We start from the raw sequence: 24,557 nt of genomic DNA, 5'->3' as shown, positions 1-24,557 counted from the left end.
CTTATTTCAGCAAGACAATGCCAAGCCACATTCTGCACGTGTTACAACAGTGTGGCTTCATAGTAAAAGAGTGCAGGTACTAGACTGGCCTGCCTGCAGTCCAGACCTGTCACCCATTGAAAATGTGTGACACATTATGAAGCGCAAAATACAACAACGGAGACCCTGGACTGTTGAACATCTGAAGTTGTACATCAAGCAAGAATGGGAAAGAATTCCACCTACAAAGCTTCAACAATTAGTGTCCTCAGTTCCCAAACGCTTATTGAGTGTTGTTAGAAGGAAAGGTGATGTAACACAGTGGTAAACATACCACTGTCCCAGCTTTTTTGAAACGTGTTGCAGGCATCCATTTCAAAATGAGTAAATATTTGCACAAAAAACAAAGTTTATCAGTTTCAACATTAAATATCTTGTCTTTGTGGTGTATTCAGTTGAATATAGGTTGAAGAGGATTTGCAAATCATTGTATTCTGTTCTTAGTTACATTTTACACAACGTCTAGCTGGCTGGAGGATTATCCACCAGAACCTCTGCACTGTAGAATCAGCCTTATGAGACTACGTAAAATATCTGGAACAGAGAACCAGTACATCAGAACCAGCTGTCAGCACCATGGTTTTGGTTGTAGGAACACAATAATGTTTCACTTCCTTTGTTAGCAGGCTGAGGGTCACTAGACCACAGATTGCGTGGCACCTGCTCACAGATTTCTAAAACACATACCTGCTTGTTTACCCTGAGTCTGATCATAGCCTTCTTTGCTTCCTCTGAAGCCTGGAATTGTCAGAGATTAGTGTCCTGTCTTGTTTATTTTCTGGATTAAACATGGCGGTAGAGACACAAAAAAACTGAGAATCTCAATCCAGATTCCCAGATGATTTTGCAGGAAAGCAAAGCCAGGACCCCACACCTTACATTGTGTAAATTGTTATACATGGGATTGATGTATCTGATGGACTTTCTTTATAAGGCCCAGTCCTGCACCTCCTCCCCTCTTAGCCCATTTTCTTTCAATCTGCTTCCACTTCAGCTCTTCCCCTCTTTACTTCCATTCTCTGCAGTGTTTTACAGTATTTCTCTTACTTCTGCTGCTGCTTTTCTTATTTCTCATTCTGTCCAGTTTTGTAGATCCACACCCACTTCTCAGCATCATTTTCTACCACATCCATCTTCATTTCACTCGCACTCCCGTCACTGTACATGTCTCCGTCTCAAACATAACCACTGTCATACGGCATGCTAAACCCTGAGATGAACAATCCACCCCAGTGGTTCCTAATGTGGACACACCCACTTGCATATACAGGTAAAGGTAAATCAGACATGTGGGTGGGACACTGGCAGTGATAGTGTGGATGATCAGACGGAGCAGACTGTCGCTGTCACTGATGAGAACTGCAGTCATGGCCCATGTGAAAGTAGGAGAAGATCCAATGGGGAGCCTCCAGAATTCTTCAGAAGCTTACTCTGACACAGCGACTGTCAGCTCCACTGCTGGTGAGTCCACAAAGGCTACTTACCATCAACATTACACCTGTTAATCTGACATCAGATACTGACTGTCCCATCAGTCGTCTCTAACCATACAGCAATGGAAAGATGGTCTGTAATAAAATGTTGCAATGATGAGTTTATCATTTCTTTTTGTAGCAGTATTTCAAAGCTTAGTTTTGTGCTGTCCAATACAAATAAAATGGAAGGACACAACATTTTTAGTCTTTTTTCCCTTTTAATATATAAATGTGCTGCAAAATAGGACTAATATTCCAATGCATACAGTATCTTGTCATTGAGTGTATACCTCCACTCAACCTTAACTGTGACTGTCAGTAGGGGTGCTGTTGAACGTAAAAGTAAAATGGAAGATGGAATTGAAGATAGAAATATTTGCTGAGGCCTGTGATAGACCGGCATCCTGTCCAGGGTATACCCTGCCTCGTGCCCTATGACTGCTGGGCCCCCGTGGCCCTTCATTGCAGTACGTGGGTATAGAAAAGGAATGACTGAATGAACATTTATGGAAAAATTATATTTGAGGGTCAGCTGAAAAGTTTTGTCTCCAAAATTATTTCAATAACAACCAAGATATCCAAGTGAAATTGGTATGAGAATAATCCTTTATTGCATATTGACTATCATTAAAATACTTCAAGTCAAAAGTCACCAATTTCATTCAAATTTCTTCATGTCTTTTTTGGGACATTTTGCCAACAACTAAACAAGCAAAGAAATGGGGCTGATAAAGTTACATCCCTGGTGGAGGTAGTAAACAGAGTATAAATACAGTTTTAATCCACCATCATGTAGAGGATGAGGTCAGCTCCATCCTTCAATCTCACAGAGTGGTCATTTTGTCACTAATCTCGACCAAATCCCTCAGTTTCTGGTGTCTTTTTCTCATGAGGTTGTCTTTGACAGCAAAAGCTTTGCAGCTCTCAGGTTGCCTGATGGTAGTGGGAACCATGAAGTCAGTGTAATCCCTCTTTTTTGGCCCTGTCATTGGAGAAATGTTTCCCTGTGTGTTCAGGCTACTCCTTGTGGAATGCCAAATTTAAGTAGAGCTTTTTGAGAAACAGAAGCAGCAGGAGAATTGACTAAAGAAAGTTTTTCCATCCTGAACCCTTTTCTTCACCGTGAAAGCAGATATAGGAGAATCCGTGAGGAGGGGGCCCTTGTGTGAGACCACCATGGCTGGCAGCCTGAGCCGGCAGAGCAGGACTTACCCCTCCCCGGCTCGGAGACGCCATCGCACCACTTTTAGCCACAAGCAGCTGGAGCAGCTGGAGGTGGCCTTTGGACAAAACCAGTACCCTGACATCTACTACAGAGAGGAGCTGGCCCGTATCACCATGCTGAATGAGGCGCGTATACAGGTGGGACAGCATCACCCAAATCACATTAGAGCGTGACTAAAGTAGAAAAATAAGTCAAATATGCCAATTATAAAAATCATAAAGCAGAATGATCCAAAACACTAATAGTTTGTCAGAGATTGTTATATGAGAGCCAATTGAGACGCTTTCAGCCTGAGCAGGAAAAAATTAGGGCGTAGTTCTCCATCTTATGTATTCTGAAAAAAAACATTTTTCAAGAATGTGTGAACTTTTGCCTCACTGGGTGCAATGTTAAGACATTTTGGTTTCTGCAATGTACTGTGCAGTTAAATGGGACTCAAAGAGTCACTGCATTGTTGTTTTTCTTTTCTTTATAGCATTTTCCATATCGGACCAAAATTTTCTGGTTCGGGGTTGGATAATACAACAGTATTTTTCTTTCTTTCTTCATATTTGTGTCTGCCATTGACACAGTAGGTGTGGTTTCAGAACAGAAGAGCCAAGCAGCGCAGACAGGAACGGGCATCTTCCAAAAAAGTGCTCCCAGTGAGCCACAGAACACTGCTGGGCAACGTGCACATCCAGTCGTGTGGGATGGCTCGGCAGTACTACACCCAACCGCTGGCACACATCCCGCGCCTGCCCTCCATGTTGCCATCCAGGCCATACTCCCCACACCCGCACCCAGGCCCAGTCACCCCTTCTCCCTTCTCCACTGTCACACCACAGCCAGCCTCCCACCGCCAGCAGGACAACTGGTACAGCCCTCTGAGGAGCAACATTACTTCATCCATGTTCTCCCTGGCCTCCATCCAGCCTCTGGACCCCACACCTCACTGGAGTTAAAAAGCAGTTAAAGCTCTTTAAATTTATTTTTATCAGATGTTCATTTACAGAAAAGTCGGTTGTTCTGAGTTTTCATGTTCACCCAAATTCACAGTGACCTAGTAAAAGCCTTTTTGGGGGCAAATTTCACTTTAAAAATACATGACTATGTGGTTTGTTTTTCTTGGGGGGGGCGGGGGGTGCTGATGTTCCACCTTGTGGGCTACCACCACACTCAAATCCACGCAATGTGGTTACATTAATGAAAGAGCACTACAGATATGATGTTTCCTTTGAGAGTGTTGATGGAGAAATATTAACTCTCTGGGGGTCCGAGGGCATTTTTTTGGACAGTTCACTCTCCTGGCATAAATGTTTTATTATTGCTGTTAACAGCTCTCCCTGCATCCCACAATCCAGTTTTATGTCTCTTTTTTTCAGGACAACCTGTACTTTCAAAATATATATGCTATAGTTGTGTTTTCTAAGTGTAATAAAGGTTTACAATCAGAAATAAGAAAGGAAAAAGTAAAGCGAAAAATAATTTTTCACACACATTTATTCAAAACACACAACAAACTATAATAAACTAGTAACACATCACTCCATCTTTGGTGTGTTAAGTGAGGTGTATCTGCCCTACGATTGGATTTTGGAAAACCATGTGATGGTGAACCAATTCCGATTGGACACTCACATTGCTCACGTCATCACACAGCTTCTATGAGGAGTACAAAGATGGTGGACGGTGGCTCGAAAGTCCGCGGAGTTAACTTTTCAGCAAAACAAAAGTACGTTTCTGTCTCATATTAAAAAGTTATTTATAACGTAGTAAAGCTTGGTCTCAACTGTCGTATACGACGGCGTCGGCCCCAGAGGATTAAAGAAAGCTCATATTAAGGTGCCAAGAGAGGAGGTATGGAACTGTATGAGCAAGTCAGGAGTGACAGAGAAGTATGTGGGTGTGGTGCAGGATATGTATGAGGACAGTGCGACAGCGGTGAAGTGTAATGACTGACAGATGGGCTTGGTGGGGTTCCATCGAGGATCAGCTGTGGACCCTTTATTGTTTGCAATGACAGGTTGAAGGATGAGATCTGAGGTTTGCAGATGACTATTATCTTTAGTGTGAGTTATCACCAAGTTGAGATGAGCATGCAGACATGGTAAATGGACTTCATTTATGTCACACTTTTCCATCTAAATCAGAAGCTCAAAGTGCTGTAGCCTCACATTCAGCCATTCACTCTCTTGCACTGATGTCAGGGTGCTGCCACGCAAGAGCTCAACTGATGAGGGAGTTTGAAATGATTCAGGCATGTGTGGCGGGGTCATAGGGTACATCTGGAGATGGATGATGAGGATTGAGGACATGCAGGTTATTGGTGTAACAGAGGAAGATGGAGAGAACAAGGTAATATGGAGACAAATCTGCTGTGGCAACCTCATTGGCCCACCAATGCTCTGGAAGTTGTTCCAAGAAGTAGAAATTCTGTTTTTGTATTTCTACCAACGAAGTTGGAGGAGCTTGTTATCACCCCTGTGATAGAGAAGACAATCAAACTTGACTATCTAGGGGAAGTAAAAGTCGTAACAAGGTTTCCGTAGGTGAACCTGCAGAAGGATCATTAACGGTCTTTGTTATCTACGGTTTGTTGTCTGTTAATGTTCTGTAATGGTCTGTTTGTAAACAGCCTGGAGCCCACAATTTTTCAAATAGTTATGAAATTGTTACTGAAGAGTCATATCCTGATAGGCAAGAACTGATTTAATTTTCAAGGTCAAAGATTAGTCTGGAAAAATCTCTCTTTAACTTTGAACAAATTTTCAAAATATCATAACTCTGTCAAAGATCAAATTTCTTTCATATTTGAGGATGTAGGATGGTATCCTTTATCGACTGAGTTTTATTTGGATCTGATCCAGATTACAGATTTTGTGGCCGTTTAAATTGAACATTGAAAACCCCATTTAATGTATATTTTACATTATATTTTAACCAAACATACCCCAATCACTCTCATATTTGAAAGTGAGGTGCAGACTGGCACTCATTATCACCTGACAAAGTTTGATCCAGATGTGATCTGGATGGTGGATTTTGTGGACATTTGAATTTAATATTGAAAGGCCCATTTGATGTACATTTTGCAATATATCTCAATCAAAAGTGCCACAGTCACTCTCATTTGTGACGAGGTGCAAACTGGCAAATCTCAATGAAAAGACTAGAACAGAATAAGTTTGATCCGTATCTGATCCCTATTGTGGATTTAGCAGATATTTGTTATGAAAAGCCATTTCTAACAGGACTTTGACCTTGTAAAAGTTTTTTCCAAGGTGAAAATTTGTGGAATTGGAAACTAGTGTTGGTGGAGGTTTGCGCTGTGTGAGTGCAGTGTTCTAGTTGTAGCTGTGAAAGCTTTGCCAGCAGTGTGAATATCCTTGTGGTTTCCTGCTGAAATCTGTTAATGTTTTTATTGTTGAAGCCTTTGCAATGTTTAGAGCAGTTCTAAACCACACGGGGAAAATTATGCCAACTGTGCAGACAACACACAGAGAACACTGCAATAAATCACAGTCTGTGACGTGTATGTGTTCATTGATCATATATATTTTGCCAGCTTTCCATTTCTGTTAAGAACATGAATGTCACCTGAGGGATTGTTCCATGTGTATTAAATAACCTTAAATCATTGATGTTCTACAACATTTACAGTGACGTGTTGATAGATCAGAGTGAAATCTCTTCCTGTTCCACATGTACCGTTACTGCTCACATCCAATGAAGTCTTACACCTCATTTTAAACAGGACTTTATCAATACCAACAGTACTGACAGGGGTAGTAAGTCACAATCAAAACTTTGTAGAATTCAGCTTTATTAATTCACATTCCAGAGACAACACAGTTGTTTCTGTTATGTTAATCACATTTTTAAATATTTACATTCAACAACCTGATTTGATTGAAGAATCAACACTGGATGGCAAAAATAAAGAAGAAACTAATGGATGAAACAAACATTCCACACCTCTGGTTTTATAGGCAGCCAACATTTGAAGCAAATGTTTCTTAGAGTATTTTACCAAAAACCTACAAAGCAAAAAAAATTAAAAATAAAAAAGCACAGTGTGGTACAATTTACATTCACTCTGATTACACGGTTCTGTCAAGTATTATAGGCGGCACACGTGAACAACCCCAGGTCAGTGTCATCACCACAGAACCAACAAAACTGCTTCACGTCACCAATCATTGGACCAAACATGTTCACATGTGCAACAGCTTGACGTGTTTTAAGTTCATATGAAAACCATGTCAAGCTAACGGTGCGATTTAAGTGTAGCACCACCACACAAACCACAGAGCTCCTGCACTTCTACAGACCAGTTCACCTGAAACTAAAAGCACTATTCATACTCCTGACTGATCGTTTAGTTATGAGGCAGCTGCTGCCAGAATGGATGCCGTCAACTCTAAAACAAGTGTGTAAGAACACACATCAGTGTGGACGGGGTTTCACTGGTGATTGTACTTTGCTTTGGTAGTCAATACGTCTGTCCACAACAATGTCCAAACATTTGAGTCCATCTCATGCATATGTTCATACTAACGACGTTTCCGATATAAAAATTTATAATTGACAAAAGTTGCCTGATCTTATGTCTTTGATTGCGGGAGAAAGCTGGAGCACCCAGAAGGAACCTACGCAAACACAGGGAAAACATGCAAACTCCACACAGAAAGGACCAGGTGGGACTTGAACCTGGGACCTTCTCGCAATGAGGCAACATCGCTAATGAAATAAGTCGGGAGAATGGGGCTGAGAACAACACTGAACATTCACCCTGAAAAATTCTGACTCAGCTGACCTCCACGTGCTCTGTGGCTAGCCGAAAATATCCTCAGCATCACAGTAATATTACACAAATTCTGCCAATATTTCCCATAATATTAGTTTTGTATAGTTCACCCTGAACATGATTTGTCATTTCCCTCTCTGACAGGCTCAACCCCAAATTAAGAATAATCTGGATTCATGAAGAATTGCGCCCCCTGGGTAACAACAAACTGTTCAGAATTTAAAGAGCTAAACCTTCTAATGTAGGGTTTTCTTACTTAACTTAAATTCAAGTTTTTGTTAATAACTAAGAAAGCAAATGTAACAGTTATGCAAAGATGCATTTTTTTAAGAATTAAAAAGGGGGAAATACACTTTCTAAACCAAAATCAAAAGCATTTATATCAGTTGTATCAAATTGGTGAGAGAAATCTCAGTAGCAGAGATCTCTCAGCTCAAACAGAACTAGATTTTGGATTCATTTTAATATAACTGTAGTTTAAAAAAAAACAAACAAAAAAAAACAAATATGGATTCTTTGGAGAAAATAGATTCTTTAAAAAGAAATGTCAAGAAAGAATACCCAAACAGTGAAGAAATGCTGCTGTGCACTAGAGGCAAATAAGGGACAACTTAAAAAAGATCTTATTGGAACAACGCTCGAACCAGTTTGTAGGACAACAGGAAGTAATATTTCAATTTTACACGATTTGCATCTTCACTTAACTGAAGTTGCAATCAACTAACTGGAGAAGAAGCAGAAAATAAATTCAAAGAAACCTCAAATTCAAAAGTTCAATATGTTGAGAAATGCCATGAAGCAGGACTGATCTCTGAGACAAACGGATTAAACTCTGAGACGGACACCAGCTGCTCCGTTTGACTCCGTGCTCTGTGGTCCCTCACTTCCACAGATTCCCGACTGGTGTTATGGATGAGAAACAAATAAATAAACAGACAAGTGCGACCCTCTACTCCAGTGACTTGGCAAACTCAGCATAATCAATGTAACCGTCGTTGTTTTTGTCATCGTCCCTCAGAACATCATCGATGAGATTCATGATTTCCTCTTCTTTCATTGGCTGGCTGTGCTCTCCTTTCTCCTGACAGAAAAGAAAAACAAAATGTTTGACAGACATTAACCCAGTAGAATCTCATCAATAATAAATGTGACCGATGAGGAAACAGAAAAGAAATCTATGAAAAAGAAGAAAAAAAAGAATAAATGAGGAAATCTTAAAGTCCTCTCAAAGAGCTCCTAACTTATCCTAAAATTTCCTAGCAAGGAATCTTAGCCTAAGAGTGAGTCAGGAGGTATCTGAAAGCAAGTCTGAGCAAGAAGGAGAATGAAACTTCTATCTTAGTGAGGAGGCGGGGTTCACCCCACTGCTAGGTATGACGTGGTCCTGTAAGAGCTGTGATTGGTTGTCACAGAAAGGGAAGGGGAAATTAAACGAAAATAATAAATGCGCTCTGCGCTCCTACATATGAATGAACAGTAAAATCAAACGATGGATGGACGGATGGATGAGATTTATTGTCATTACACGAGTGCAACAACAACGAGATTACGTCCACACTCCAATTACCACAGACAAGATACAGCAATTAATCCACAATTAGTACTTGTTTACCGTAATAATGGCACACATCAGAATTAAGACAACACATATACATTGACATTGTTTATGTGCACAAAACTTTGAAATAGTCCGTTTTCCAAATTGAGGTGATGTGAGTGGGGGGGGGGGTCGCAGCAACAAGTAATCACGCCACCACCAGCTTGGGGGGGAGAAACAGGGAGCTGCAGCAGCTAAAACTGCACGGCACCCCGGAGGAGGAAGGGAGTGGCGTGAGCGGGGGCCGGGATGGGGTCTGTCTGACTGGGAACTGAACCAAGGATCCTCTGGTGACAGGTCCTCCTCCCTTTCACCCACTTGGTAATATGTTCATCCATGGGTAAAGGACATGGACTAGGATGGTCCTTATTTTGCAAAGTTTTGAAAATTAATAGTCCCCCCCCCCCCCAAAAAATAGGTTCCAATTGATGAAAAAAACCATGCTGCTTAAAATTTTGTTTGTATAAATTAATTTTTAGAGGTAGCTCAAAGCAATTTAAATTTTGTCATTTTCAGCTATATAACACTTAATGGTACTCCAACCCATCCTAAACAACATACCAAAAGTCCTGATGAATCCTCCTGGCACTCACTTAGAAATTCAAGATGGCCTCCACAGCTGATTTTCAAGCTTTAGTCAGTATAACGTTCATCAACTGGAACATATTCAGGGGATCAGAGTATTAACCCTCTGGGGCTGACGCTGCCGTATACGACGGCTAAGACCAAGCTTTACTAAATTATAAATAACTTCTGAATGATATGAGATAGAAACTTACTTTTTTTGCTGAAAAGTTAACTCCGCGGACTTTCGAGCCAGCCATCGTCCATCTTTGTACTCCTCATAGAAGCTGTGTGATGACGTGCGCAATGTGAGTGTCCAATCGGAATTGGTTCACCATCACATGGTCTTCCAAAATCCAATCGTAGGGCAGATTTACCTCACGTGAAAAGCCAAAGATCGTTTTCAGGAATGATATGTTACTAGTTGGCCCGTTTGAATAGCCCCCTGGGTGCTCCAATGAGTACATACTCGGTGTGCCCTGCACCATTACGCACAGCGATCAGTGAAAGCAGGAGCAGATGGAGAGCCTCTGACGACAATCTCACGTGCTCAAACAAAGAGTGTGTAACTACAACCCCTGGCAATAATTATGGAATCACCAGCCTCGGAGGATGTTCGTTCACTTGTTTAATTTTGTAGAAAAAAAGCAGATCACAGACATGACACAAAACTAAAGTCATTTCAAATGGCAACTTTGTGGCTTTAAGAAACACTATAAGAAATCAGGAAAAATAATTGTGGCAGTCAGTAACGGTTACTTTTTTAGACCAAGCAGAGGGAAAAAAAATATGGACTCACTCAATTCTGAGGAATAAATTATGGAATCACCCTGTAAATTTTCATCCCCAAAACTAACACCTGCATCAAATCAGATCTGCTCGTTAGTCTGCATCTAAAAAGGACAAGGTGATGATGCTGGAACTTTTGTTTGGTGCCATTCCAATGAGATTTATAAAGATGACTGCCTGAAGAGAACATGTAAATTTCCACAGTCATTGATGATATGGGGCTGCATGTCAGGTAAAGGCACTGGGGAGATGGCTGTCATTACATCATCAATAAATGCACAAGTTTACGTTGATATTTTGGACACTTTTCTTATCCCATCAATTGAAAGGATGTTTGGGGATGATGAAATCATTTTTCAAGATGATAATGCATCTTGCCATAGAGCAAAAACTGTGAAAACATTCCTTGCAAAAAGACACATAGGGTCAATGTCATGGCCTGCAAATAGTCCGGATCTTAATCCAATTGAAAATCTTTGGTGGAAGTTGAAGAAAATGGACCATGACAAGGTTCTAACCTACAAAGCTGATCTGGCAACAGCAATCAGAGAAAGTTGGAGCCAGATTGATGAAGAGTACTGTTTGTCACTCATTAAGTCCATGTCTCAGAGACTGCAAGCTGTTATAAAAGCCAGAGGTGGTGCAACAAAATACTAGTGATGTGTTGGAGCGTTCTTTTGTTTTTCATGATTCCATAATTTATTCCTCAGAATTGAGTGAGTCCATATTTTTTTTCCTCTGCTTGGTCTAAAAAAGTAACCGTTACTGACTGCCACAATGTTTTTTCCTGATTTCTTATAGTGTTTCTTAAAGCCAGAAAGTTGCCATTTGAAATGACTTTAGTTTTGTGTCATGTCTGTGATCTGCTTTTTTTCTACAAAATTAAACAACTGAATGAACATCCTCCGAGGCCGGTGATTCCATAATTTTTGCCAGGGGTTGTATCAGGATTGCTCCACTCGTTTGCATGTCAATGTTACTGGATAACTCTGTTGCTTTCTCTGCGTAAAGCACTGTTTACCATATCAATGGACAACAAAACGCATAGTCCATTTTGTATATATTGCTCAAAATATAAATTTGTGTTTATCGTTTGTTTTTGTTGTTCAGTCTTTCACACAAGACCTCAAATTATCTTTATAAAGTGGCAAAACAGTTGTTTATTATAGTTTGCTGTGTGTTTTGAATAAATGTGTGGAAAATTATTTTTCGCTTTTTTTCCTTGCCTATTTTTGATTGTAAACCTTTATTACACTTATAAAACACAACAAAAACATATATATTCTGAAAGCACAGGTTGTCCCTGAAAAAAAGACATAAAACTTGATTGTGGGATGCAGGGAGAGCTGTTAACAGCAATAATAAAACATTTATGCCAGGCGAGTGAACTGTCCAAAAAATGCCCTCGGACCCCAGAGGGCTAAATTTCAAAACTTTACAAAACATGGACCACCCTAATGTGGACATACACACCCTCTTTGGTGTACATGTGTGATGGCTGTGACGAGCTCCAGGCCATCCAGTAGATTGTTGCCGTCATAATCATGCATCTTGAAATAGTGCAGCTGAAGCTCCTGTGGTGTCATTTCCTTCTCCGGTTTGTCTATCACGCCATCTAAATGCTCCATGATGTGGCTGGAAGACAACACACTCAGTTAACAACAAATATACAGACACACAGCCTTCATTTGCCCTGTTGATCTGACCGTACATATGCTTAGCTCCCTGTGGGCTAGTTGTCAGAACCACTTGACCATTTGCAGGTAAATCATTTATTTATTATTTAGGTCACTGAATCAATGACTGTAATCAAAGTGGCTCAGCACTCTACTGTCACTGTACTATTTTTTTTAAAAAGAAATTACTTTTCAATTATTTAAAATATGTAATCACTGATAAAAACATGCAATAATCATTTTTTTCTATCAATTCACGAGTCATTTCAACACTGTATTTAACACAGCATAATGCTTTTTCTCATATGTCATCTTTGCTGTAAACTTAACATGAAAACTTTATTGTCCATGATGTGGAAACTTTCCTCTGGTTTCAACATAAAACATCACAAAAATCATCGCAACAATCATAAAATGATATCTACAAAGGATTTCTTGTTGATATTTCTGTTTACCTTTGGTACTCTACGATGTCTCCCTGAATGTAAAAGTTTGAATTCTCTCGAGGGATGTGAAGGATCATTCATAATTCTGTCAGCTTATACTGTTGTCACATGTTTTCTAGCCATGTTTGAAACTGTACATTTATATTTTTACCTCTTTCTGTATCAAGCAACTTTCTTCACAAATTGTTCACTACACATTTTCATTTCAGCAAACCTGCACAGCAGTTTCGTAACAATTAAACAGCAGCTTGTGCTCACAGATTGCTGACTGAGTTCAAGGTTCAGTTGTGTTCAAATAAGAGCAGCTTCACCCTTCTCTCATGTGAAGCCTGTGTACAGCAGACACAGAGTGTCCTCTGAAAGTGGACATGTGACTCACTCTTTATCCTGCACCATGCTCTTGTCAAGGCGGGTTATGTGAGGAACACCCTCGATGATACGCTGCTGTTGGTGGTGCATCTGCGACTGAACGCACAACAGACAGCAAGACAGGAGGAAGAGAAGAACTCCTGACTGCAACCAACACCCTCCAATGTTCATTCTGCTGGAGTGACACAGACACACAAGATGGGGTTTTAAAGGACAATGTTGCTCTATAGTTAATAAATGTATAGTTCTTAAGTTAATCTGCTTCACACATAATGTAGCTCACTTTAGCTCACATTTTCATTAATATGCATCCCTTTTTTTTCCTATATTACTGCTGCAAGCCTGTAACAAATAATTTTCATTATCAATCTTTTTTTTTAGGCTGTGGATATTTTTACAGTAACTGTAAGTGTGTGCTGATAGGTCATTATTACTGTGGTCACGCAACACCCTAACCCTAATAGCCCAAATCTTCCAAAGAACCACGAACCAAAAGAATAAGTGAAATAAGAAATGCTGGTTGATATGGAGGGAGTGAAAAAACAAAAAGACCTCGGTCTCCCACATGACAGGCATGGATACATACCACTATACAAATGAGGAGTTAGCAATGAATACAGTCACAGAACATCTGTAGGCATAGCCCCAAAATGTAGAGTTATGGCTGCCCTAACTGTAACCACTTTTTTTTTAATTATTAATGCGTGTATTAAATTCCTGTTATCTGTGTCAAAGTACTCCGTCACCTTGCATAAACACAACCAACATTGTTTTGTTTCAGTGTTTTGTTTGGGTAAGACCACCTGCCAATTAAATAATCTTTTTTGACATCTTAGTCTGACCTCTGTGCAGGTCAATTTGTAGTTCAGCATCACACTCCCACCTCCCAAAGCCAACCATGAATATACAGGGTGAACACAAAAACACTCCTTGGTTTCAAATATGTATAATATCAAGTGAGAAATAATTTTACAATTTTGGGATCTACAGTTGCAGAAACTCATGTTTTTTCCTCTTTTGCAGATTCTTCTTCTTCAAAATTGTAAAATTATTCATGTCACTTTTGATATTTGAAACCAATGAGTGTTTTTGTGTTCACCCTGTATAACTTACCCTGCCGTGCAAATATATAAATGTAAATAACAAGTTAATCATTTCAATCAATATTCCAAATCCAAATTTCAAAGAATGTGAGACTACAGTCACTTGCCCAGTTCCGGATCACTGCTGTAGTATTTGCGCCGCCGTTTCTCGTAATCAGCGCAAATAAGCTAATACTTGGTACCAATGGCAAAATGGATGTTTTGTCTACAAAGGACCACAAGCTCGACCGGATCCAGCAATCCTTGTGATCAGCAGAGGAATCAAAACATCAGGTGTCTGCGTTGTGCGTGCTTTTTCTCACTCACTCATTCCTGCAAGTTTGAAAGTAATTATCTCTAAGGGCTCCAGCCAGATGCCAGGAATGCCCCCAAAGTGACAGAGTGTCGTGATCCAGAACAGACAAAGTGATCCATTTCCGGCAAATATTTGCACCACACATAATGCGGCTTCACACTTTAAGTAGAAGGGCTACCCCATCCTGACTTTTTCAGCTAGATAACATCCAAATACCCAATACAACAATACCCAATAAAGGACATTCAGTTGCATTATAGCTCCGTATAGCTGGACATTTAAAAAAGAGATCTGGAACTGGGCAACTGTCTGTACATCTGATAAGGACTAGTTTCATCTGACCTACCAAAAGTTCACAAAACGAATATCGAAGTATGATTGATGAGAGTCTTCAACTCCCACAGGGCTATTTACTCTTTTGGTGACAAGCAGTTTGAGTTTGTTTGTTTTTGGTCAACCATAGAAGATGGGACTATGACCACTGCGGCTGGGTTTGGGTAAAGTTGAGACTTGATAGGTTTATAACACTTTGAGATCACTTATATTATGCCTTGTCACTGAATGAATAAACTGAACTGTATCAACTATTCGATTAATTAGCAGATTATTTTAGCTCCATGATGTTTCCTCGTAGTCTGCATGTCATTTTCACATTTTAACAGTCTGCCACACTGCTAACAACAAAAAAAAAAATAAAAACACATCAAGTCACCAACACATCACACAAAGTGCTTAACACTGTAAGAAAAAGTAAAGAAACGCTTGTCACAAGCATCATAATTCTTTGAACGACTGACATAAAACCAACTGCGCTTGTTTGAGACTGAAGCTAGCTAAAAGGCTGGCTGTAGCATTTCAGATATTTAATTCAGTCCTATTGAAAATGTATGGCAACGTAATATAACAAGCACATTTCCAAAGGATATGCACACAAGAGTCAGTAAACGTTAATTATCTCCTTACTTGCACAGAAGTTATGTTATACAAATCCGTGAACCTTAATAGAGTTTCTGCCAAAGTTTTATGGACTCGGTCGCTTGCCGTAGTCAGGTTTGGACACGACAGCTTGTACTGATTGGTGGACGTTATCAAAGAGTATGCAACTCAAAATAGAGGAATCACTGCTACAACGTCGAACCACAGAAAGAGACTGAAAGAGAAGCGACGAAATCGCACGCACGCAAACACACACGACATAGTGTTAAAGTATTTTTTACGCTTCTTCCACTCCGTAACTTTGTGTATCTTTTGAAGTTCTCTGCTGAGGTTGGTGGGCGTTGCAATGCAATTCACAGCCAAAACAGTAGGGGGTGTGATGCTTTTCAAAGCACTGGGACTGATTTGATGAGAATGACCAGGTCCTCCTGAGGAAAAAAAAAAAAAACTTTCCTTCACCTCTCCAGCAAGATCTGACCATGCAAGAGAAAAAGTCTCAACTCCAGCAAAGCAAAGTCTGCAAAGTGACATTTGCAAGCTGAACAATCAGTGGTGGATCAAGAAGACTGCTGTAATCTGAACCATCACCGACACAAATGACAGCAAGGTCCTGGTCCTTTGGGCAAGGTCTTATCCTCAAATTGCTCCCTGTGTGTATTGAGCATCTTGTATGGCAGCACCCTGACATCGGTGTGTGTGTGTGTGAATGTGAGGCATAATTGTAAAGCGCTTTGAGCTTTTGATGCAGATGGAAAAGCGCTATATAAATGCAGTCCATTTACCACAGGAACATTTCTGCGCAAAATGTGGAATTCATGAACTGCTGTGAGATTGGTTTGTGTATAACTAGTGTGCCTAGACAGAGAGAGCCGCGCCAACTTAGAACATGGCGCCATTTTGGGCCCAACTGCGCTGAACTAGTGAATGAACCTTTAACGTTTTCAACATTTTAAAAAATCATTTAACCACAAACAGCAACACATCCAGGTACAGGTGCTATTATAATAAATATAAAAATAGTTAAGCTATCAAATTTACAATTTATAATTTATTTAATTAATTTGAAGCCTGATTTATGCAGCTGCAGCTCTGTAATTCGTGTCATACAGTTTCGTACAACTTCCTCTTCTTCCAACTTCGTGCTGTAAAGTTGTAGACTTTTCTGATCCATTTTTAATCAGTGTGCACAGTGTAAAACATGATGAGAGGCGAAGGACTGAAAGCAGCAAAGTGTTGAATCCCAGCTTTTTGTTGTGTCTGATTTAACAGGTGTACGTCAGGCTGCGGCTGTGAGTCTGAACATGCCGTGAAAATAAAAATAAACGGTCGGGCTTTTAATCACAGAAATGATTCCGGTCCCACATGCGAGGGGTTTAATGGAAATACATTGCAATTGGACAGGACATTTTATCCAATGTGAGCAAAAATCCATTGTCCAAAATCTGTTATATATGGTGTTTATTAAATGGAAAACAATACAACTTTTTTTTTGTCTGGTGACTGTGAATATCTGGTTTATATGATGACTGTTATGTGAGTTTTACTGTACATGGGACTGAACAATAAATTTACTTCTCAAAATTTTGACGATGAAGTCGGCTTCCATCCCACATGGCTGACTTTATTTTCCCAAATGTTTCTTCTGTTCAGATCTGAAGGGAATCTGTTTTGAACACTTGCTGTGTCTGTTTGTGCATCCAGATGCACAGCAACCAGCCATTTTCAGTGAATAAATTAATAAAATAGCTGGATTTACATGCAGCTAGATTAACAGCAAACGTTATTTTGAACCCAAGACTAGAGGTGGGCGGATCGATCCTAATATCGATAATATCGATACTAATGCTGGTATTGATATTGACGATCTTCGTGTAAAAAGATCGATACTCAAGCTTTTTTTCTCTCTTGCACGCACTGACTGCTGCGCACGCAGATTCATCAAAGTCTAATCTCTGTCTGTAGGAGCAGCACTGCGCTGCGTCACACAACATGGAGCTCTGCACCCTTGTATTGTGGTTTGTCAGCCCTCTACCTCAGGAGATTTTGTTTTAAGTTGTGTTGAGTGATATTTTTTTAAACAAAAATGTTGATTGTGATAATAAAATATTTTGTTGTCACGTACAATGTTTGGCAAAATTCTGTCCTAGGTCTTTTGGATCCTTTGGATCTATGAAGTTTAAATATGAAAAAGTATCGGTATCAATATCGGCGATATTGGGCCTGTATTTACTTGGTATCGGATCAATACCAAAATTCCCAGTATCGCCCACCTCTACCCAAGATGGCACCATGAGTCACGTGACTGATTATTTCTTTTAACTCGTCATGTCGCCACACTATGTATAACTATCCACACAGCTCTGAGTGTGCTCCCTCTAGTGATAGAACAGGTTAACTGCAATTCAAGAGCTTTGCTGCCATTCTCATATAGTCTTTATGTTGAGTGAGAAACAGATGTTGGTGTAAAAACCTACAAAACACGCGTGTGGGAACTGAAAACAGCTTTTGACTTCAGCATTTACAGTAAATAAAAAATAAAGACCTTTAGCTTTCTTTACTGTCAAAAAGCAGCTTGATATCATCTGAATTCTACAAGGCATGAAGAAAATAGCTTCCATCCTACAGTTTTATCTTAAACGTTACATGGGCCCCCATTATTTTTCTGGTCAAATTAAATTAGGAAAGGTTATATCTTAATAGATTCCAGCTTCATGGTGGAGTGGAATAGAGAAGGATTTTCACACAAGAAAACAGATCAAATCTGGAGTTTCTCACGTGTGCCTTCTGGCAAACTGTAGTTTTAAATTTCAGTTCTTTTAAAGAACAGGCCATCTCCTTCAGAGTTGGCCTGGATATCATGGTGGCTTCCCTCACTAGTCACCTTTTTATAGTCACTAAATTTAGAAGTTCTATCAGAAGACTCAGATTGTTAAGTATTCATTCAGAGTCAGTTGACTAACAACAACTATAATCTGTAAACAAAAGCAGGTGTCCCCCATTAGTCATCAGCTCTCAACCAATGGGAAATGTGCACATTCTTTAAAATGTCAAAGTTTTCTCTCACCTCTCTCTGCTTACAGATCACAATCAAGACGTGCCCTTCTCCACCCCAATGCCAACAGTTGGTCTCTGTCCACTGCCTGGTGTTAGGCTCCGCCCCTGCCATTTCCAACAGCAGGATTTGTGGTCATCTCAGCTCTACTCTACTGTGTGAAGGATCTCTGCCAAAGACTATTACACCAAGACTTTTGTAACATTCTGTACATTATCTTAATGTATTAAAATTGTCAACTTTATCTTGCCTCCAGAGTCTTTCTGGTAGAACTGCCTACTCCAGACAGATTTATCATACAGTACTGTAGTGTGTGTATTTCTTAATGATTGATGTAAATGAAGTCAAAGACATATTCAGTAACTTATAAACACTGATGTTGCAATTCCCTAACTTGTCGAATGAAAACTGGCTGTGAAAGGCATGATTTGTGTTATAATAATCTTTTTATTTTTAGTTTGTTCAAGTAATTATGGCCTCCATAAATGGAGGCACAATGCATAACAAAAGCAGTAATTCCTAAATCGTTAATACAATATGTTCAATGTCTTGAATTGAAATACGTCACTAAAGCACATCTTTATTGTTCCATTTGAATTCCATTGTGGTGGCGTGCAGAGGTAAAATAACATGTGTCCAAATACTTATGGACCTGACTGTACATCCTGCTGACACGTGACTGGAAGCTGAGGGCTAATGCCGATTAAAAATTTGAATATATTATGATGTTTCTAATCAGAAAACGGTTGCTTCGTTGCCTGAAATCTGTTGGGGTTTTGAACAAATGTCTGTGCAGTCCAAAGTCATTTGCACATCACTGAATTCATGCATGACTGTTGATTGATTCTGAGAGGTGACTGAGCTTGAAGGCTGCTCACGTTTTAAAAAAATAACCTCATGAAGGATACCAACTTTGAGATGAAGCATCACAAGAAAAAAAATCATCGTGACAATTTTTAGTTTCAGAGGCTGATTTATTTGAGAAGAGTTTCAGAATATGGTCAAATTTATATGTTGCACTTCCATGTCAACAATGTGCAGAGCATCTGGAAAGTATTCACAGCACTTCACTTTTTCCACATTTTGTTACGTTATACAGCCTTTTTCCAAAATGGATGAAATTAATTTTTTCCCCAAAAACTTCTACACACAGTACCCCACAATGACAATGTGAAGCAAGGCGACAAACAACAAACAAACAAGTCTGTGGCAGCTCCTGAACAGAAAGTCAGCGTTTAAATAGTCTATCAGTCACTCAACTGTTCCAGGTGTGAAAACAAAACTGATGGCGCCATCTGGTGGAGAAACAAACACACGACACTGGTAAAACAGTAAAAACCAGAGTCCAGAGGAAATCCTGACACTAATTTTTCCATCAGTTTTTTAAGCCATTTATTTCAGCTAACATTTGTCAGAAGTCACATGGGTACGGTAAATGGACTCCATTTATATGGCACTTTTCCATCTGCATCAGATGGTCAAAGCGCTATACAATAATGCCTCACATTCACCCTGATGTCAGAGTGCTGCCATACAAGGTGCTCACGACACAATGGGAGTAACTAGGGGATTAAGGACCTTGCCCAAGGGCCCTCAGTGATATTCCGGTCAGGCTGGAATTTGAACCAAGGATCCTCTGGTCTCAAACCCAACACTTAACCACTAGACCATCACCAAGACTTGAGCCTTGATTTAATCTGTTCTCTTGGATTGAAAATTCAAGAAGCTGTACTACTAGTGGAACAGCAGACAGAAGTGGTGTGTTTTGGGGTAAAATCATGTTTTCCAAAGGAGTGTCCTGTTTTGAAACACTATCGTCCACATGGTGGAGTCTGGGCGGGACAGTCAGCCTAATCACCTGTTTGTTGACGTGACTTATCTTGGGAAAGGAAAGCTCTTTGAGGCGTAGTGACGTCAGGGGGAGGCGTGGTGCCGCTCAGATGTCAAATCCACCGGAGCAGCGCGCGCAGAAGGACGAGGGTCTCGTGAGGAACAAATGTCGAGTTTCCAGAGAGAAAATGACGCAGCTAAATCTCTGTTCAGGAGGCTGGAGGTTTTATTTTACGTCATAAAGTAGCTCAGTAAAGTCCCGTAGTGTCTCCCTCTGTGTTTATGTTACTGCTGTTGTTGTTTAGGGAACAGCGCTTGAAAAGATGTGTTTAATGTTTTCACATCCTTGTGCTATGTTATTATTTGTCGGTGTTGTTAAACGTGTAACTTTGTAACTGAGCCTAATAAAGCTGCTGAATCCTGTTGGTCAGATCAGGACTCAGTCAAGTTATTAGATTGAAGTCATTACTGAACTAGAAACAACTCAATTTATTATTATTATTATCATCATCATCATTATTATTATTAAAATTATGAAAATAAGGTGGAGTGAAATTTACTGTTAAAGGAAACCTTTGGCAGTAATTGTCAAATAGAAATTCTAAATAAATGACAGTTTCACTGTTTTTCTGTCGCAATTTTCTATTGGATACAGACACTTAAGGGGCTTTACAATGATGCCTCACATTCAAACACACACACACACACCAATGTTAGATTGCTGCGAAGGTGCTCAACTTCACACCGGGAAGAACCTGGGCATCAAAGACCTTGCTCAAGAAACCTTAATTATTTTCATTCCAACAGGGAACGGGGTCTTTTGTTTATTTGCCAGATAATGAATCACACAAACATTCATCTATTTTCTTTACCCATTTACTCCAATTAAGGGTCACATGGGGGGGTACACCTACCTGCACACGGGTCAATTTAGAGTCACTAATTCACCTAACCTGGATGTCTTTGGAAGTGGGATGAACCTGGAGCACCCAGAGGGAACCCACACAAACACGGGACATACAAACATACGAGGGCTGTCAATAAAGTATAGGTCCTTTTATTTTTTTCAAAAACTATATGGATTTCATTCATATGTTTTTACGTCAGACATGCTTGAACCCTCGTGCGCATGCGTGAGTTTTTCCACGCCTGTCGGTGACGTCATTCGCCTGTGAGCACTCCTCGTGGGAGGAGTCGTCCAGCCCCTCGTCGGAATTCCTTTGTCTGAGAAGTTGCTGAGAGACTGGCGCTTTGTTTGATCAAAATTTTTTCTAAACCTGTGAGACACATCGAAGTGGACACAGTTCGAAAAATTAAGCTGGTTTTCGGTGAAAATTTTAACGGCTGATGAGAGATTTTGAGGTGATACTGTCGCTTTAAGGACTTCCCACGCAGTGGGACGTCGCGCAGCGGTCCCAGGCACCGTCGTCAGCCTGTTTCAAGCTGAAAACCTCCACATTTCAGGCTCTATTGATCCAGGACGTTGTGAGAGAACAGAGAAGTTTCAGAAGAAGTCGGTTTCAGCATTTTATCTGGATATTCCACTGTTAAAGGAGATTTTTTTAATGAAAGACGTGCGGACGGGTCCGCGCTTCGGGACACAGCCGGCACGGTGCAGCGGCACAGGAAAAACACCTCCGTGTTGATAACCATTTGTAAAATCCAGGCGGCTTTTGATAGCTTTCAGTGGAGTGAGTATATGAGAAATTGTTTAACAGCTGGACATGTTCCAACTTGTCCTTAAGGCTTCCAACAGAGGTGTTTTTCCTGTGGCGGAGCGTCGCGGCGGCTGCGAGCCGACACTGCAATCCGTCCGCACGTCTTTCATTAAAAAAATCTCCTTTAACAGTGGAATATCCGGATAAAATGCTGAAACCGACTTCTTCTGAAACTTCTCTGTTCTCTCACGACGTCCTGGATCAATAGAGCCTGAAATGTGGAGGTTTTCAGCTTGAAACAGGCTGACGACGGTGCCTGGGAGCGCTGTGCGACGTCTCGCACCGTGGGAAGTCCTTAAAGCGACAGTATCACCTCAAAATCTCTCATCAGCCGTTAAAATTTTCACTGAAAACCAGCTTAATTTTTCAAACCGTGTCCACTTCGATGTGCCTCACAGGTTTAGAAAAAATTTTGATCAAACAAAGCGCCAGTCTCTCAGCAACTTCTCAGACAAAGGAATTCCGACGAGGGGTCTGGACGACTCCTCCCACAAGGCGTGCTCACAGGCGAATGACGTCACCGACAGGCGTGGAAAAACTCACGCATGCGCACGAGGGTTCAAGCATGTCTGACGTAAAAACATATGAATGAAATCCATATAGTTTTTGAAAAAAATAAAAAGGGCCTATACTTTATTGACAGACCTCGTACAAACTCCAAACAGAAAGGACCAGGTGAGAATCGATCCCAGGACCTTCTTGTTGAAAGGAACAGTGGTAACTACTAGTCTACTGTGCCACCATCATACAAACAAAAACATATACGTATGACTACATTAAAACCAGGATACACATGAAAGGAAAAACAAAGTTTCTTTCCAGTGTCATCCTTCTTCCAGTCCTCTGGTTTCAAGGACACGCTGGCCTTGAATAATTTCTCTTGCTGGCTTAGTGGTTATTAACACTGTTGCCTCACAGCAAGAAGGTCCTGGGATCACTTCCCACCTGGTCCTTTCTGTGTGGAGTTTGCATGCATGCGTTCCCTCCGAGGTGCTCCAGCTTTCCTCCCATTTCCAAAGACATGCAGGTTAGGTGAATTTGCGACTGTACATTGACCGTAGGTGTGCGTGAGAGTGTGAATGAGTGTCTGTCTGTGACACTGCGATAGGCTCAAACACCCCCGTGACCTTGAACTAAAGTGAGCGGGTTTAGAAAATGAAAGCATAGATGGTTGTTGTCATCACTAAATTCCATTTCATTATTGTTCCAAATCTAATGTACTCGTACTAAAGTTTTTATATTGTTATTCCCCTCAAGGAATTCTCAAAACACTACATTGAAGCTTCACATCCAAAAGTTCTTCCTTCACTTTCTTTTTATTGCTCAAGGACATTTGTGTATGCAAACAGGATTTAAGGCACTAACTATTAATGGATAACTAGTTCTTCCATCTGAGTCACAGTGACACTGGTTACAATTTTGTACTTGTTTTTGTTGACATTAACAGTCAAAAACAAGATAATATGCCTAGTTAATTGTACTTAGACTTTCCCTGTGGATTTTTTTTATTTTATTTTATCTTCTTCTTCTTCTTCTTGTAAATTGCACGTATTTAGTGTAGTAGCAGTAGTAGCGGTAGTAGTGTATTACAGAAAAACATGGAATTTAACTTGTTACATATTTCTATTTAAAGGTATATGGCACTGAGCTTTTAAGAGTCCTAAAAACAATTTTCTTTGGCACCACTATAATTTTATTTATTAGTCTTTAAATGTGGGATTCATAATATGATATTGCCAATATGATCAAAATTCGCAATGTCTGGAAAATATTAATAACTATTTCTACTGAAGGGAAAAATTTCAAATGAACAGATGGACATGGCAGCGACCCATAGAGTCTATGATAGCGATGTCATAGATCACGTGGGGGCTTCCTTCAACTTTTGCGAGGGATGCTGGGAAGCACAAGGTGACAGCCAATCAGAATAGAGAAAGACACAGCGACATCAGCTGACTGCTCACTCTAACAAAATAAACCAAGACGGCAGAAAATGCTGCAAAAAAGCTTATTTCTGTATGTTTCTCGTATATTTTGTAAAAATGTGTGCGAAATTAAACACTTAAAAACATTATTTTTGATACCAGATAACACCTCTGAAGTGGTTTATAAGACATCTTACGGATGTTAGCATGCACACACACACGTGTACACTCATCACGTAAACTCAAAGGTAATTTCCAGTAATGTCAGAAACCTCATGCACGCGCATACGCACTTTGTCCTGCAGACGGCATTCTAAGGAAAATAAAATATTCACTATGGAATTCCCTCAGATAAATGTGTTCTCTCATTCAAATTAACTAAATTGAGTCAGTTGTGTGAAATTTGAAAGGCTGTGCAGCTTTACTATGGATTTTTAAAAAAGTTAATGTTACATATTTTTGGCAACCTAATATGTGTTGCCCAAGAGGTATGTAAAAACATCTTACAAGGTTGTGAATGGTCTGATCCAGTATTGGGATCGGCTTCTGATACCAAGGTAATTTAAGTATCGGAAAATACCGATACAACCTGCGGTGTTTTCTGATACCGGAGAGAAGGCACGTCTGTGAAACCTCTCAACTGCTGCTTGCTCTCTGGTGTGTTTACTGTTCAGTGTGAGGAGGCGAGGGGGGAGGGGGAGGTTTCTGAGCTGAAGCTGAGCTATTTCT

At 40.2% G+C, this 24,557-nt stretch overlaps 2 protein-coding genes across 3 annotated transcripts; one reads left to right on the top strand and one right to left on the bottom strand.

The window, feature by feature from the left end:
- Window positions 1-1,152: 1,152 nt before the first annotated feature.
- prop1 (PROP paired-like homeobox 1) lies at window positions 1,153-3,823 on the top strand. 2 transcript variants are annotated; one of them, XM_034185548.1, is made up of 3 exons: window positions 1,153-1,500; window positions 2,644-2,876; window positions 3,315-3,823. In XM_034185548.1, exons 1-3 carry the CDS (start codon window positions 1,359-1,361, stop codon window positions 3,681-3,683), a joined length of 744 nt encoding a protein of 247 aa, XP_034041439.1. In that variant the 5' UTR covers window positions 1,153-1,358; the 3' UTR covers window positions 3,684-3,823. The 2 variants fall into 2 exon arrangements, with proteins under 2 accessions (XP_034041439.1, XP_034041440.1); XM_034185549.1 differs by having other exon boundaries at window positions 1,161-1,500; window positions 2,647-2,876.
- A 4,579-nt stretch (window positions 3,824-8,402) lies between these two features.
- On the bottom strand, window positions 8,403-13,144 carry mcfd2 (multiple coagulation factor deficiency 2, ER cargo receptor complex subunit). Its single transcript, XM_034185325.1, has 3 exons — window positions 12,980-13,144; window positions 11,948-12,113; window positions 8,403-8,609 (listed from the first exon to the last, which is right to left on the bottom strand). The coding sequence occupies exons 1-3, from the start codon at window positions 13,138-13,140 to the stop codon at window positions 8,478-8,480; spliced, it is 459 nt and encodes a 152-aa protein (XP_034041216.1). The 5' UTR covers window positions 13,141-13,144; the 3' UTR covers window positions 8,403-8,477.
- Between the last annotated feature and the right edge of the window lie 11,413 nt (window positions 13,145-24,557).

Source organism: Thalassophryne amazonica, chromosome 13 (assembly GCF_902500255.1).
Source record: "Thalassophryne amazonica chromosome 13, fThaAma1.1, whole genome shotgun sequence".
NCBI lineage: Eukaryota > Metazoa > Chordata > Actinopteri > Batrachoidiformes > Batrachoididae > Thalassophryne > Thalassophryne amazonica.
The sequence above is the reverse complement of the archived record's forward strand: the minus strand, read 5'-3'. Positions and strand labels throughout refer to the sequence as shown.

What these genes read in the sequence shown, in the direction of transcription:
- prop1 (XM_034185548.1), top strand. Translation starts at nt 1,359, where the DNA reads ATGATCAGACGGAGCAGACTGTCGCTGTCACTGATGAGAACTGCAGTC. An exon ending in GACTGTCAGCTCCACTGCTG is followed by an intron (nt 1,501 to 2,643) that starts GTGAGTCCACAA and finishes TCACCGTGAAAG; the next exon opens with CAGATATAGGAGAATCCGTG. An exon ending in TGAATGAGGCGCGTATACAG is followed by an intron (nt 2,877 to 3,314) that starts GTGGGACAGCAT and finishes TTGACACAGTAG; the next exon opens with GTGTGGTTTCAGAACAGAAG.
- mcfd2 (XM_034185325.1), bottom strand. Translation starts at nt 13,140, where the DNA reads ATGAACATTGGAGGGTGTTGGTTGCAGTCAGGAGTTCTTCTCTTCCTC. An exon ending in AGCATGGTGCAGGATAAAGA is followed by an intron (nt 12,114 to 12,979) that starts GTGAGTCACATG and finishes GTTGTCTTCCAG; the next exon opens with CCACATCATGGAGCATTTAG. An exon ending in ATGTACACCAAAGAGGGTGT is followed by an intron (nt 8,610 to 11,947) that starts GTATGTCCACAT and finishes CTTTTCTGTCAG; the next exon opens with GAGAAAGGAGAGCACAGCCA.